The sequence below is a fragment of the Cyprinus carpio genome, chromosome A23, assembly GCF_018340385.1.
Source record: "Cyprinus carpio isolate SPL01 chromosome A23, ASM1834038v1, whole genome shotgun sequence".
Lineage (NCBI taxonomy): Eukaryota > Metazoa > Chordata > Actinopteri > Cypriniformes > Cyprinidae > Cyprinus > Cyprinus carpio.
The window spans coordinates 15,562,872-15,579,058 of record NC_056594.1 but is presented as its reverse complement, the minus strand read 5'-3'; the positions used below and the strand labels follow the sequence as shown (position 1 = coordinate 15,579,058).

The 16,187-nt window shown below is 38.0% G+C and overlaps 1 protein-coding gene across 11 annotated transcripts in view; it reads left to right on the top strand.

The window, feature by feature from the left end:
• Positions 1-16,187, top strand: part of LOC109088860 (calmodulin-binding transcription activator 1-like) — a 342,437-nt gene that overhangs the window by 193,450 nt on the left and 132,800 nt on the right. For all 11 annotated transcript variants that reach the window (XM_042713383.1, XM_042713382.1, XM_042713385.1 and 8 more), the window contains one exon: positions 9,966-10,101. In XM_042713383.1, the coding sequence (XP_042569317.1) occupies positions 9,966-10,101 (136 nt within the window). The remainder of the gene's footprint in view (positions 1-9,965; positions 10,102-16,187) is intronic.

Below are 16,187 nucleotides of genomic sequence, written 5' to 3'. Positions count from 1 at the left end.
TGTATATTCTCGTCGCTTCATAGCGTTACGGTTGAATCACTGATGGCAGGTGGACTATTCTTACGATGCTTTTCATACTCTCCTGGACCTTGACACTGTTATTTACTTGGCAGTCTATGGGACAGTCTCAAGCCTACCGGTTTTCATCCAAAAAATCTTAAATTGTGTTCCGAAGACGAACTAAGCTTTTACGGGTTTGGAACGACATGGGGGTAAGTGATTAATGACAAAATGTTCATTTTGCAGTGGAGTTACCCTTTAAGTCTTGAGATGTACTTGTGACTTGCACATGTGTGACTTACTCCCACCTGTGCTCAATACGCCATTGCTGTAACATTACTGTAAAGTGCTACAAATTATGCATTTACAAAAAAAACTGTGAAAATGAACCAGAAACATTCATGAACACATGAAAAATCAGTAATTGTAATAATTTCTTATTTCAAGCTTACAGTGAAGACTAGCTTTATGTCTCACTGTAGATCTCACAGCAATTTCTATCAGTTCATCCTTGAAAAAGGGGCTTTTGTTCTTATATAGAACAATCCCATGATGTTCTCATGAGTGTGTACGTGTGTCTGTTTGTTAGTGCACAAGTGAATTCTGAGACACCACTGACTGAGCACTGATCCCTGATCTCCAATTAAGTGTGCATCTCTTGTGGGGCGTGCAGGAGGGTGTGATTGATAAGTGAAAGGTGAGATAGACTCTTTGATTTGCTCTACCAGCCAGACAGAGATACAAGCTTCTCCAGATGACCTTAGACCCCAGACACAAATACACCCTATCTAACATTCTCTTATAGATGACTACACTCACTTGAGCTTTCTACATCTGAACTTACAGTAGCTGCCAAGCCGCTTCTTTGTTTCTTTCTCTCTCTTTCTTTCTTTCATCACTTCACTTTTCTTGCAGCATTGCATTACAGATGAATCATAAGGCCATCAATATTTAGCTGTCTGAATGTGTAGGGTGAGGGATTGATGGCTTTGGTCAGCAGTGTGGAATGGACACAGCTCTAGGTGGGTGAGTGAAGGCCATGCCCAGGTGGATTCTTCTCTAGATGATTACCTTCACTTTGTATATTTGCAGTGTTCGCATGACAGAACAGTATATTCTTCAAACATTTAGATCTAGTCTTCTTCTGATTCTTCTGCTGTTTCTTTCTTTTTTTTTACTTCTCATTAAGCCTCTTCTTTTGCTTCTTCCTCTTTTTTTCCTGTTTGGTTGTCTTCTTTTCTAGTTTTTATCTTCTTAATTTGGTGTTCTTTTCCAGATTCTTCTTCTAATTCTTCCTTTTTCCCTTCTTTGACCCCTTCTTCTTCTTAGTTTTTTTCATCATCTTTTTCTTCAACTTTTTTTCTCTGCTTATTTTGCCTTTTTCGTTACATTTTTCTTCCTAGTGTGCCGTTTCTGGTGTTTGTAAACTTTGTACTGAGTGAAATTTTTCTTCTGACCCTAGATAGTGTTGGAATGTTCAACATACAAATACTGCCAATATTTGCATCTTGAATTGCAATATACTTTCTTTCTAACATTGATTTGCATGCTGATTTGACATTGGTGTTTTCTTTATTGCATTTGTTTAATCATTTTTAGCAGCCTTTACATTGCAATGAAGAGATCATGTTGTGTTTATTGTCATGCACATCCAGCAGGAAACTATTTACTTTAAACTTTAATGCCATTCTGTTGCTGCCATGCAAACACTGGTTTTGCCTTATTGAAATACAAATCTGGAAGTGAAATAGAGAGAGAAAAAAACACTTTAGTTCCACTAATGACATCCCTGATGTCATTTGAGGATAGGCAGTTGGCACAGTGACTCACAGACCGTTCTACTTCCTGTTGTAAACATTCCTGGAGGAAATCTTGGTAGTTGTGCGTGTGGTGCTAATGCATAACATGACCACCAGAAAAGCTGCAGAGAATGAACATGGAACATAGAAGCCTATGTGAATATGTATTTTGCTCATTACTAAGCAGTCTGATGCATAATCAAATCAGCACCATAGAAACGTTGGTAAAATTCTAGCCTATTCCAGTTCTGTGAGGTTTCCACAGCCACGGCAGTTTAAGATTTAATTGCAAGGCTATTCTTAGCAGCAATGCAGGAAAAGCTCTGGAGGGTTAAGATATTTGCAAGCTGCTACGCAAAATTAGGTAGTAAGCAATTTCCGCACACCCATGTTTTATTGATAGTACAAAATATCCTCTTCACCAAATGTCATAATAAGTACCGGCTGCAGGAAATCAGACAGAAAACAGCACGCTCCAAGCAGAAGAGAGGAGCAGATAGATCTCATTTATAAGAATCCCACTAGCTATAAGCACTAAAACCAAAAAGCGCAGTCGCTGTTCATTAAAATGAGCAAATAACACTAAGCTTGTGCAGTCAGAAATATAATAATAAAAAGTTTTAATCAGGTTTAGGGATGTCAGTTTAACATATTCATTTAGGATGATTAATTATAAAGTAATTATGTGCTAAAAAAGTAATGCTATCTATCATCACATGGTTTGTATGGAAATTTCACAAGAAGGAATTATTCATATATTATTGGAAGCACCACTTTCATCTTTTTTCTACTTCCATTTTTTATACTTCAAAAGCCGAAATTTCTTTATTAATTATGATAATACGTAAAATGTGTAACTCGCTACACATAAACACATATTTGTACCCATGTCCTGCTGTAACATCGCTGGTCCTCTGAGATCAGGAGATCTTGGACAGCATTTTGTCAAACAGTCGAGAGAAATGAATTTGGTTCCCAGTGGAAGCTGTTGGACAGGGTGAGAGAGGCAAGTTTGAAGAATGAGGCCAATGTAGCGCCCACCCCACACAGACACAGCTTCTCGAGCCACATCGACCAACGCTTTGATGCCAGCCTATTCTGTGATTTATTCATGCACGCCTGCCTGCTCTTCAAAAGCTTTAATTAAAGCTGGCTACAGTGTCATTCCTCAACAGAGAGAACAGCCCAGCAGGCCTGCTCGCTAACACCGTGCACTACGGAACGGAGAATCGTGTAGTCCTATCACTGATAGAGCATAACAGTAACTGGATTCATTTTCGGTGGCCTTTGAACAAGATGTATGTTTCCCATTCATTTCCTCATTGGAGATTTAAAAACAATCCATCAATAATTGACTAATACACAACATGGTTTGGAGCAAAATGATAAAAATCAGAGAATAAGACAAATATAAATACTTGTTTATTTATTTATTTTTTAGAGAATGACCTATGCGTCCCCAGCCTGGTTTCATTGTTTATACATAGGCATTAGTACGTAATGTTTACAAGCACAAAACATACATTTTTGTACGTTTGGGCTGATGCTCAAATGTACAATTCAGACATATCACAATGTTTAAAATGTAAAATTACCACGTATTTATCTTTTATGTAATCAAAATATGTATCAATGATTTTTAGAATTTTATGGATAAACAATTTAGGTTTTTAGATCACTTAATCTAAACATAACCATTTTTTAGCAAAAAAAAAAAAAGATATAAAACATAAAAGACCGAAACATGCAGGGAAATGATGTTTAGTAACAGTTTAGCATTAAAAAGACTTTTTGTGTGAGTTGAAACAGAATTTAAGTTGTTGATCACTGAAATTATTATCCAGATTATTATCCCGATCTTCTTCTTCTTCTGTTTCAAAAGAACAGCAATTTTTATTATAATTTTGTAACAATGTAAAAGTCTTTTTTGATCTTTTTACCACCACTTTTGATCAATTTAATGCATCCTTGATAAATGAAGTATTATTTTCTTTAAAAAAAATAAGTTTATTCTTACTGACTTTGAGTGAGTTTTGCTGATTAACTTTTCTGGCTCTGTTTTTATTTATTAAAAAATTATTAAAAACATTTCTGATTGGTGAATCTATTGAGCTGCCTGCCACAAGATTACAGGTAGTGTAGTTCAGGCTCGTTAAAGGCTTGAAAGTTAAAATCAGACTGATTTCATCACTTCACAACCTCATTTTAAATCTGACAAATTATTTTCCATATGGGAAAAGTGAATACCATTTTTACTTTGGAACCCACGTATTACCATTGCAGTCTCCCTTTATCTGTCTGTATCTGTCTCTCTCAGGTCTGAATATCAGTGACATCACTGAACTTCGCTTCTACAGAGGCCCCTCCCCCCACCATCTCTTATCCTACCCCATAGATCTAGGAGTGGCGAGACACTGTGTGAATCACTGTAATTTATATTGTTTTTAAATTGTCTCGCCTTTTTCCCATCATGATAACCATGCCAAGAACATCTGTTTTGTGCTGGAAGAGACGAGCATTGGTTCACAGGCAATCAGATATGAAAGAGAGAAAGGGAGCGTTTATAAACTCATCTGCCAGAGAGGTCACACTTAGCCTTTACTGTGTAACATTGCCTTTCCAGCATTCCTTAGTGTGATTTTGAGTGAAGGTAGCTGCACAGTTGAGCATACAAGTTAGACTTCTTGTTCTAGTGTGTCTTGATGTGAAAGTGATTCATTTGATCATATATACAGGAAAACATTAATACTAAGAAATATTACAATTTAAAATAACTGTTTATACATTTAAAATCTAATTTACTTCTGTGATGGCAAAGCTGAGTTTTTGGCAGTGATTACGTCAGTCTTTAGTGTCACATGATCCTGCAGAAATCGTTCTAATTTGCTGATTTGGTGCTCAAGAATCATTCCATATTTTCAGTGTTGAAAACAGCATACATAATCTATATAATGTTTTAGATTGTACATTTTTATATTATAAAGAGTGTATTATACGTGTTATAAACCTTAGTAGTTTGGTTTTGTTTGAAATGACTTTAAGATACTTGGCATTCGATTCGATTTGCACATGGTTTACATTGAAGCCGAAATCATTTATTTTTGTTATTCATTATAAACTCAAACCTGGGTGAACCGTGTGTGTGTGTGTTTGTGTATGTGTGTGTGTTGAAAGTTGTGATGCATCACTCTTCCTGAGGCTGTCATTATGACTTAGGGGTATGTTATGCTGAATGCTGATTCAGTAGAGACTGACAGGCTGCTGTGTGTGTGTGTGTATCCAGAGCAGATGCCCATCATCTGCTCTGGATACTGTTTATGCTTTCTCTCTTATTCAGAGTGTGTGTATATTTTGTGAGTAAGCACCGATGAATATCTAGGCATGTATCAGTAATTATTTTATATTGTGTTTTGAGGTGCACATTATATGTTTGCATGAATGATTCTGTGTTTGTGAGTATCGGTGTATATGTTTATAAAAATGTCAGTTGGTGGTAGCTGGCCGTTAGAAGTGATGTCTGAAAGCCTGATGTGTAATTGATGACAGCACATGCTCATTCCCTTCTGTGGAGCTTGGCTTCAGCCTGCTTACCTCCCTGATCTTTAGAAGCTCACTTGCTTTCTCTCTTTCTCACACACATATACTCACAGGTTGAGAGCAGAGAAAAACAACAAGTGTTGCATTAATCAAACAGCCTCTTCTTTCCAAGGGAATTGTAGCACTTTAGAGGAGCTGCCTGGTCTGCTGCTTTAGTAGCACTGGATCACCCAGCCAAACATTTCACTCTCTCTAATGCGCTTTGATGACTTTTCTTCAGCATAAGTTACAGCAATCATAATTCAGATACTTTGCTTTTGGATGCATCACGCTCAGAGCTATACAGCGGTCTCAAAATGTTTTTGGACACTTAAGCCACACTTAAAAATGTATGAATGCTATTGCATTAGAGAAGAAAATATCAAACCAAGTGGCAATTATTTTACACCAAGATAGCACAAGCACACTTTTCACAAGTAGAAGTTTTGGAGTTTAAAATGATGAAACAATAGATACACTGTTCTGAGTTTAGACCAAGTGGAATCCAGAAACAGACATTTCTCAGACATTTTCAGTTAAATTCATACATTTTTAAGTGTTGTCCAAAAACTAATTTTAGGGCCTTTGGACAGTATAGTCAAGACACTTCCCACATACTGCCAAGGGAAATTATCAAAGTAGTACTGTGGATGGGTTACATTTTATATTTGCAAAATGAAAGAGTTTACTTTATGGTTAAATTGTTGTCACACTGTTCTTTTCCCCTGCATTTATTAAAATTTTCACAAATTCATTTGGAATATGAGAAAAATATATATATTTTTTAAAAATGTACATGACCTCTCTGAACTAAATACGTGGATGCTATTAGCTTTGGTAAATGAAGGATCTCTTGAGATTCTGAATAAGCCCATGTGCAGATTAAAGGCCGAAGCTGATTATTCTCTCAGCTAACCTGTTGAGACTGAATCACAGTAAATTGTTCTGAATAAAGGCTTTCTGCATTTCCATATTAATCTGTCACGTTTAGGCCCTTTGAGACACATGGCCCCTGTCATGGTGCTATGATAACAGAGTAGTTGGCATTTCCCTGCAACATATAAATATGTATAATTCTGATAAGTATAATTGAATGGCTTATGTACAGTACACAGAGAGTGAGACAGAAATCTCACAAGCTTGACCCGCAGTCTGTCTCACACCCCAGAAGATGGCCGTGCACTCCTTCAACTCTCTCAAATTGAAAAGTGGTGCATTAGGAAGGTCTTTGAGTGGATAAAAGCAACATCAGGTAAAATGTGCTCACCACTTATAAGTAAGGTACAGAGACCTTTGACCTCCAAGCTTCACCCCAATTCCACAAGCTTTTTCCAAGCTAGAGATGGTCCTGACCCCTGTGAAATTTCAGCTCATGAATCTTTACTCATTCTTGTGTAAGACAAGGATCCATTATAAGATGTTATTGTTTGTTGTTTTATGTTTCTCTCTGTAGGTACATGTTTCTCTCTGTAGGTACATTTAGGTTGACCATGGTCTCAGCAAACACTTACAGTAGGCTGGCTGGAGTGTGCTATATTTATTGTGTAATTCAAGAACACATTTTGTTCCTATGCCTGTTTACTCAAACATAATAGGCAGGAACTAAATGTGTTTTTGAATTTAAAAATGCCTTGAATTTATGGTTTAAAGACATTTTTTAATCACAGGCCTGTCCCCAGTTACTATACAGTAATGCTGTTTCTTCTACATCTTACCACTAAACACTCAAAATATGCATGTCCCCCTCCAGCCTTTTCTGATTTGTTAATCAGTTTTTACTGATATTAATGTGTAATACTGCATAGCAGAAGTTAAAATATCTATTAGCATTCCCATTCATTTCTTTGACTGGCACATGACTCACTGGAGGTACACCATTTGAAATACATGCCATGTGACTAATCATTTTGTTTAATTACAAAATTTACCAGCAGGGGCACATAGACAAACAATTTATAAATAACTTAGATGGAATAAAAGGACTCTTCTTGTAAATTAGTGGAAAAAATAATAATTGTGCTATATGGTAATGTCTGTTTTTGTTTTTGGAGAGATTGAAATCTGATTAGGGTTATTTTAACTCAAGGTCCAAACTCTTTCCTCCAGTGTCTTCCTTTCTGTTTCCTTCCTTGTATCTCAGGCTCAATCCCACAGCAGGCATCACAGTGAGCAGATTAATGATTTAAACAGTGCCGACATGGTCCCAGGCTCACCAAGAAACCAAAAGAGAGAGAGAATGAATGCGATGCAGCAGGAAGTCTTTCAGAATGACATTAACACAGAAGAGTCCAGCGCATTGAATGAAAGCAGCAACAGGATGAAGATGACATGATAGAATGGGAAACAAAGAGAGAGAGAAATAGGAGACAGGATTAGAAGCAGAATTAATTAGTGTTAAGGTCAGCACATGACAAATTGTGGTTTTATAAAAAGCGGGAATGAAAGCAAGATGGGCAAACAGACGTAGCAACTACCCATGGCACTTGTCAAATTGGTTGAGAGAGAACGAGAGAGGATTGTGCATGACAGATTTTGAATGGCATCTCTAATTAAAAGGTGCTGTCAGGGGCCAAAGTGCGGGGAGAGAGGGGCCCCATCAGCCCCTGAGACTCGTCCCTGGAAATGATTGATGAGCAATTGCAAGATAAACAAGACGCCCCATGAGCTAAGCTGCAAACTGATGTAGTAAATAAATATGCACCAGAAAGAAATGATAAAATAAACAAGACAATGCAGGCAGACAATGACTTTTTCCTTTTCCGTTTCCAGAGAGGCAGCACTGTTCGGGTACGTTAGGAGTATGAGTGTCTGTATGTGTGTGTGTGTGTGTGTGTGTGTGAGAGAGAGAAAGAGAGAGATAGAAGTACTGTATAATATGTTTGCTGCTGTGCTGGGCTAAAGTGATGGCTGGCTAACAGATGCTAACAGCAGCTGGTTTCATGGCTGAGACTTTGCTGAAGCACCTTAACTCCCACACTCCCAACTTGCACGCAACAAAACTGCAGCCTCCTGGGACCCAGCCAGACTCTGTCAGCCATAGATGCACCTTTATGCGTGCACCTGTAGCTTTTTACTAAGCTTGCATGCCCTCGCAGTGTGTGTGTGTGTGTGTGTGTGTGTGTGTGTGTGTGTGTGTGTGTGTGTGTGTGTGTGTGTGTGTGTGTGTGTGAACGCATGGCCAAGTGCGACTGTGTGTTCTTGCGATGCCTCCTTGCTCTGCAGTTATTAGTTGTTGGGAAACGTGTACTGTCATAAAGAGAAGCGAGCTGGGAACTCTTCAGATGCATACACGGTATCATTATCAACCAGAGGGCAGTGGGATGGTAAAGTGAGAATGAATTATAAATGGAAAGTTGAGGATGTTCTCGCACATGTTTTCCCCACAGGACGTGCTCCACCGCTCATTTGCATCAGCGAGGCGCTGCTGGTCGTAGGTCTATATGAAATATTTCTTATTTCTCTCTCTCCCCTGACAAACAAAGCCGAGTTTTAGTATATTTAAAGAACAGAAAACATGAATAGAAAATTGACCCTATTTGAACACGTTTAGAAAGGCTACACATGGTACGACTGGGGAATAAAAAAATGGCTACTGGTAATAGCACTTTCTTAATATGCTTTTTTTTTCTGGTCTTAATGTATGATTCATTGCTAGATGTTTGTTTGTGTTTTAAATATACAGAATCACATTTTTGACTTTTGTCTTAATGCAGTAAGGCCTTGCAGACTATTAATCAATGTTAACCAGGTTATACATGCATTTAATTACCATGCGCAGTAAGACCAGGGACATATAATAAGAAAGTACTAAAATCTTTAATGTATTCAGAGTTTTGAAATTGCTAGAAAATCGCAATGTAAAGGTCCACTGGGATGCATAAAGATGCTCTAGAGGGTCCATTTTGCTCTAGAGGGTGCATTTTAAAAATGCATTTTAAAACATAATAAAGAAAGGTAATTTAAATGATAAGTAATATCAGTAAAGTAATATTGTGAATTATTAGTGCAATTTAAAATAATACTTAAAATAGAAATGTTTTGTAACATTATATAAGAAGAAATCTTCTTATATAAGTAGAACTTTTGTAGAAGTCGCTTTTGACCAATTTATAGCACCTTAATAGAATTAAAATAAAAAATCATCAGTGGCTCCAAATTTTCGAACGAAAGTGTAGAAGTTACACATTAAGTATATTCTGAAAAGCATATGATTCGTCTTGTTTAAAAAAATGCTGAACATATTTCAGATTCTGCAAGGGATATGTACATTTATGAAGCAAAACTGTAAGTCATTACAGAGGTAATATGGGTTTCAAATTCCATTTCATGGCAACTTCAAGCCTTTTTTAAACTCTGCATGGCCATGAACATCTGTATACAAGTGTGTGAGGTGTGTGTACAAGTGTGTGACCTGTATACACTGGTGCACCGCTTCTTCTCTCTTTGCCTTGAGTCAGCCTTCTTTGTACTTCTGCCGAATGAGTTCCACAGCACTAAAATTTCTCTCCCTCTCCCTCCCCACCCAACCCCATCTTCTTTCTTTCTTCCATCCACCCCATCTCTTTGCTTTTCCCTCACTTCTGGATCTAGGCCACAGAATGGGTCGATGATCCTCTACAATAGGAAGAAGGTGAAGTACAGAAAGGACGGCTACTGCTGGAAAAAAAGGAAAGATGGGAAGACCACGCGGGAGGATCACATGAAGCTCAAAGTACAAGGAGTGGAGGTGAGGCCATTTGTCTGCACCATAGTGCACACAAACCCATCAACTCTCTTTGAAATCATTGGGGTGCAAATAATGGGTGCACTTAAGAAAAGAAGCCCGTGGTTTTGTGGTTGTTGTTGTTGCACATGCACTGCAAGTCCCCAAGTCAGCTCCAACTTTTTCTAGTCCACATTTGAGAATGAAAAAATACACCTCAGCAGCCCGAGTTTAGTTTCCCCTTGATAGCAAACAAAATGGAAGCAATTGTTTGTACCTTATTAAGCTCGGGATGTTTGCTCTGCTCCAGAGTGCCGGCATTAATCTTCCCCCATGCTGGGAACCACTGCCATCACAGGTAGACTGCAGGGCCCTTTTTTACTTTTCCGCGCCCTGGCAAGGCCCCGCTGTGTATGTGTGTGTGAGCACTCTTTGATTTATCTCCACTCATACACACATATACTCGCTCACCAAACAGCGTGGGTGCTTTATCCAGAGTTTTACTCTTTTGTTTTTTGGTGTTTGAACTGAGGATCTATCATTTTGTATTGTGTCCTCTGGATAGTTGAGCATGCTGGGGTCATGTGATGTTGTTCTGCATATGCGAACCCAAACTCATATTATACATTCATATAATTGAAAAAATCACTTTGAAACACTTGCCAAGACGTGCATTTATTCTCTGCCTGCTCTCTCTTTGTGTAGCTCTCATTAGACAGTGAACAGACCTCACTTAACAACCAAATAATTTTTTGGCAGTGCATTTTCTGACAGCAGATGTTTCAGAGGAAGTTTGGAGTTTCCACCATTTATCCATTAAATTTACAAGCTTTACCACTTAAAGGTATAGTTTGCCCAAAAAAATCACTCATTTTGTCCAAACCAGTACGATTTAGCATCAAACACAATGATTAGCAGAATGTTGGCACTTCTGTTTTCCATACAATGTTGGGAACAGATTTTCAAACATAAAAAATGGCAGAACATGCTTTGCATTTTTTTTAATTATTAGCTAAATTAACTAGCAATTTCTGAGTGTTTCAAAGTAAATCCTACACCAATATTTTTATTGAATTGCTTATTCACATACAGTACAAGACATGCAACAAACAATGACATTTGGCAATTCTTTGGAGACTGACAGCTCATGGCAGATGTTTGTGGCTTGGATGATTTTGCAGATCATCTCTTTTTGTGTTCCACAGAAGAATGAAAGTCAGTCAGTAAATTATGACAGAATCTTTATCTTTGGATGAACTGTCCCTTAAAGGACATTTGCAGTGGTAAAAGTTTCTCAATGTATCAACCAGCAGTGTCTTGTAAAGTTCAGATATATGTGAGAAATGCTACAAAGATCTTTATAGGCCTCTGTCATCTCTGACCCACACACATGCTGAATTCTACTAAAAGATCTTGTTTGAGCTGAAGTAACTTTGAGTTGAACTCACTCACTGAGCTGAAGAAACACTCAAATAAACCCTTCTCTCCTTTCTTTTCTCTCTGTCTCTTTTCTTTATATCTCTCATCCAGCACCGCCTGCTGTCATCTGGCAGGCTTATCCTCTAACATGCCTCCATATGTTTTTTCCTGTGTAAATGGCTGTGGCTTACAGTGGGCTAATTTAAGAAGGGTGGCAAGAAGGCTTTGGGTACTAAGGTGGACTCAGCAAAAAATTGCATGTCTGGCAAGCAGAGAAAAAAAGAGTGCACAGTGCGAACACTTCCTAGCTTGCAGCAGGCGTAAAGGGATAAGACAGAGAGAGTTTAGAGGAAGGTCCAAGTTGTTCTTTTTCTCGCAGTAAAATGTAACCACGGCTTGCTCTGGATAAAATCAGCTGGACATTCTGATAGAGAATACAGGAACATTTCCGTTGGTGTTTCATGCAAGAATGAAAGTCTAATGGTTTGAAATGACAAATGGGTGAGCAAATAATAACAGCATTTAAACTGTGGGGGTACTGCTGAATTAAGTAGTAGTAGTAATAATAATAATAATTATAATAATTGAAAATGTTATCGATTTGACTTCTTATTAGTTAACATTTAGTTGTTTTTTTTATACATAGTTTTTTACCTCAGATTTTCAGAGGTAAAAAAACAATATAAATACTGTTCAGTTTCTTCCACAGACCATTCGTTTTTTATCTTTACACATCAATGTATCATCATGAGCCGCAGGGTTAAACTTGGTTTTGTTTGTGTATGTTTTTTGACTCTCAAAGCCGTGACTCCCATCCACTTCCATTATATGACTGACAGACTGGAACGGTTTGAGTAAAAAATCTTTGTTTGTGTTCTATTGAAGAAACAAAGTCACCTACATCTTGGATGCCCTGGGGGTAAGCAGATAAACATCAAATTTTCATTTTTGGGTGAACTATCCCTTTAAGGTACAATTCTCGCTATTAACAAACCATTAACTACAAATTTTACCTCACTAAGCTCCTAATTTGCTGCTTATTAATAGTTAGTAAGGTAGTTGTTGAGTTTAGATATTGGGTTAGAGATTATGTATTTATATTTATAGCCGTCAATTTGCTCCTTGTTTGAAGAACAATAGTGAGCAGGAAAATTTAAACAATGGACATTTTTATTTGAATAACTGAAGAAATGATCAATAGATTAATTTGTTCTCAAAATGATTTTTAGTTACAGCCCTATTTTTGAGTAAACTATCACTTTAAGAAATCCCCCTCTGTGTTTATGAAGAGACTACAGTCAAATGGCCACGTCTCCATAGGTGAAGTATAATGAGGCCGCCAGCAGCGATTGGACACCGACGGTCCTGTGTTTCTCTCCTCCCGCTATGAGCAGCAGTATAATAGGGGAGCGGCCATTCAGTACGTCCTCCCAGCGCACCCCAGACCGAGCGAAGAGCGATCAATCAGAGCTGTGCTCTTCAGGATAATAACCTTGCCCTATCAGTCTGCCTCAGACCTGTTTACTGCAAACGCAAATAAATGATGTGACCTTCACCTTCAGAGCTGTTTCACTGAGGGCTTTTTCTCCAGGAGGGGTGTGTGAACGAGAGGTGTCATATCGTGTGGTCTGTGTGTGTTTGAAACAAGGGCTGGTAAAACTCTGTGTCTCCGGGCTACATGACAATTCCTTTAAGTGGTGACTGTGGTGCCTACCCAACCTCCTTCACTCTTTCACTATCTCCATTTTCTCTCTCTCTTTCTCTAGAACAGATGAACCTTGAGTACACAGTAAAACTCCTTGTTCCCTAAAATTGGAGCAAGATGTGTGTTACAGCATTAGTACTTAACAGGGCGTGAAATAGCAGCCTGGCTTCCTGATGTCTCCCCATCACTTCAGGTGAGAGTGTAGACGATGAGATAGATGAGCTTCCCCCCTTCCTCCTCTTGATCATTCCCACAATGCAACAGGGCCACCAGAAAAAGGCATGTCTGTTACTGGCTATCTAATTTCTTTCCTGGTTGTAGTTGACATCTTCCTTCTCTGACCCTCAGATGCAAAGGCCTAATCAGGAAGTCAACCACCCGTGTTCTCAGTGCACAGCAGACTCATCTATATTCCTAATAATTCCTGGTTACCTAAACGCTTTCAAGGATTTTAGAAGGTCTTTCTATTACATGGCTTTTTAGCACCATCAATTCAATGGGTGCATCTGATGAATGATGTTGCAGGACAAGTGCTGAAATGTGGATAAGTTAAGTGTGACATACACAGGTAGCTGTTCTCAACTCTTTGTGTCTGTGCTGTAAATTCTGGCTGACTTGAGGGATCATTAAAGTTCAGTTTGTATTTGTGTGGCACTTTTTACCAAGCATTGTTCCTAAGTTCCAAAGTAGCTTTACAGGAAATTGAGAAATAAAGAAGAAAAGAAAATAGTGCTTTACAAGCCCCTAGTAACAAGAAAAGCTCCCTATGATTTTTATTTTATTTCATTTTTTTATTTTTGGATTTGACATCTGGGCTTAGGTTAAAACCTTAGACATCTTGTAAGGACATAAGGGGGACATCCTAGCTTGACAGTCATGCATTATACATTTTTCAAGCACAAGAACTTTTTTTTTTATCAGATAGAATTTTGATATCAGAGTTGAGACCCCAGATTGACTCTGATCTAATTCTTTATTAACAAAGTACATTAACAGTTAACGAAGAGGTGGTTGAGGAACAATGCTTACTAATGTCTATTTCTACCTCTAAATCTGCTCTTTCTCTCTCTCTCTCTCTTTCATTATCTGGTTGATCAGTTCCCCTGTCCTGGACCTTATACTGTATTTGTTACTATTTTAAGCAATTCATTATTTTCAAGGTAAACTTTAGTCACTTTCAGAATTTGTCCTGTTAAACTTTAGTCACTTTCAGAATTTGTCCTGTACACTTTTCTAGTGTTTTTTGGAATTTTTCCTGTACACTTTTCTAATGTTTGTTGAAAGGAAGACAGTATATGTTAATTGGGTCATAGGATGCGATTTCAATTTTTCCTTTCTCTTTGGAGTGTTACAAGCTCTTGATGTATAAAGAAGATCTGTAAAGTTCCAAAGACTAGTATCTCAAATCCAATGAGATATTCTTTATAAAAGTTAAGAGTCAACCACGCCCTCCTAAAACGGCTCATTCTAACACACCCCCACATGTCTATGTCATGATGTGGGAAGATTTCCATAATGCCGGCCAAATGTTCACACAAAGAAAGAAGGCATAACTGTTATTCTCGCTGTTGCTGCTGCTGCCATGTTGTGGAGACACTGTGTGTTTCGCTGTGAAAGCGAAACTACTTTGTTTGGCCTTCCAAAAGAGGACATAAATAGAAATCAGTGGTTAAAGGTATACTCCACCCCAAAATGAAAATTTTGTCATTAATCACTTACCCCGGAAGTGAATCTAATTTGTTTGGCCTTCCAAAAGAGGACATTTATGATATTTTGGATGAAAACTGGGAGGCCTGTGACTGTCCCATAGACTGCCAAGTTACACTGTCAAGGTCCAGAAAAGTATGAAAGACATCGTCAGAATAGTCCATCTGCCATCAGTAGTTCAACCGTAATGTTATGAAGTGAAAAGAATACTTTTTTTAAGCGAAGAAAACAAAAATAACAACTTCATTCAACAATTCCTTTGTCAACAGTCTCCTCTGTGTCTCTCCATATCACCGTATGCTGCGTATGCTCTTCTGTATCAGCTGTGCCACAAGGATGCGCTGTTTCTACGTGTATTTAGCTTTGATTTGAAAGAAAACAGCCTCCCGGTTTTCATCCAAAACATCTTAAATTGTGTTCCGAAGATGAAGAAGCTTTTACGTGTTTGGAATGATATGGGGGTTAGTGATTAATGACAAAAAAACAGTTCAACCCAAATATTCAGATGTGTGCAGCGCATTTTACAGAGGACGAGGACTGTTTCCGGGAGAGTAGCCTACAATGCCGGTGTCTGTTTCTGTAAAGTGGGTCAATTCCAGCTTTTCAAGGACAGTCTGGCACTTCTTACTCACAGTCTGTAAGTACATTTTCATATTTAAAGAATTTGCCACTGATGATTCAAAGCGAGTTTTGAGCTGTGTAGAGTAGCGTTTGTTGTTTGTCGTTTCTCCGGTCACAAATGCAGACATAGTTTTATGTTTATGCAGCACGATATGCAAAGCAACAGGTAAAAAGACATGATGATTAGTTTTGTGTTTTTGCAGCACGATATGCAAAGCAACAGGAACAATAGCCTCGTTTATAATGGGCTTTATTGTGTTTTTGTCTTGTCGCGCTGGGACATGGCATCACAGTATGGAAAAAGACAAAACATTTGCGTCACATGATTGAGGTATTTGGCCAATCACAACACACTAGATAGCTGGCCAATCAGCATACACCTCACTTTTCAGAACAATGAGCTTTGTTAAAATCGACACGTTTCAGAAAGGCGGGGTATAGAGGAGCAACAATAACGTACATTAAGTGGAAAATAATATTTTTTTCTACCTTAAAATGCATAAACACATTGCATTACACCAAATACACAAAATAATGTTCTTTTTAGCAATGTCATATGACCCCTTGAAATAATTAAGTCTCAGTGTAAGCATGTTTTACCTTAGCCCTAAATAAATTAAGTGTAAATTAACTTAAAATATCCACAAGGTAGAAAAGT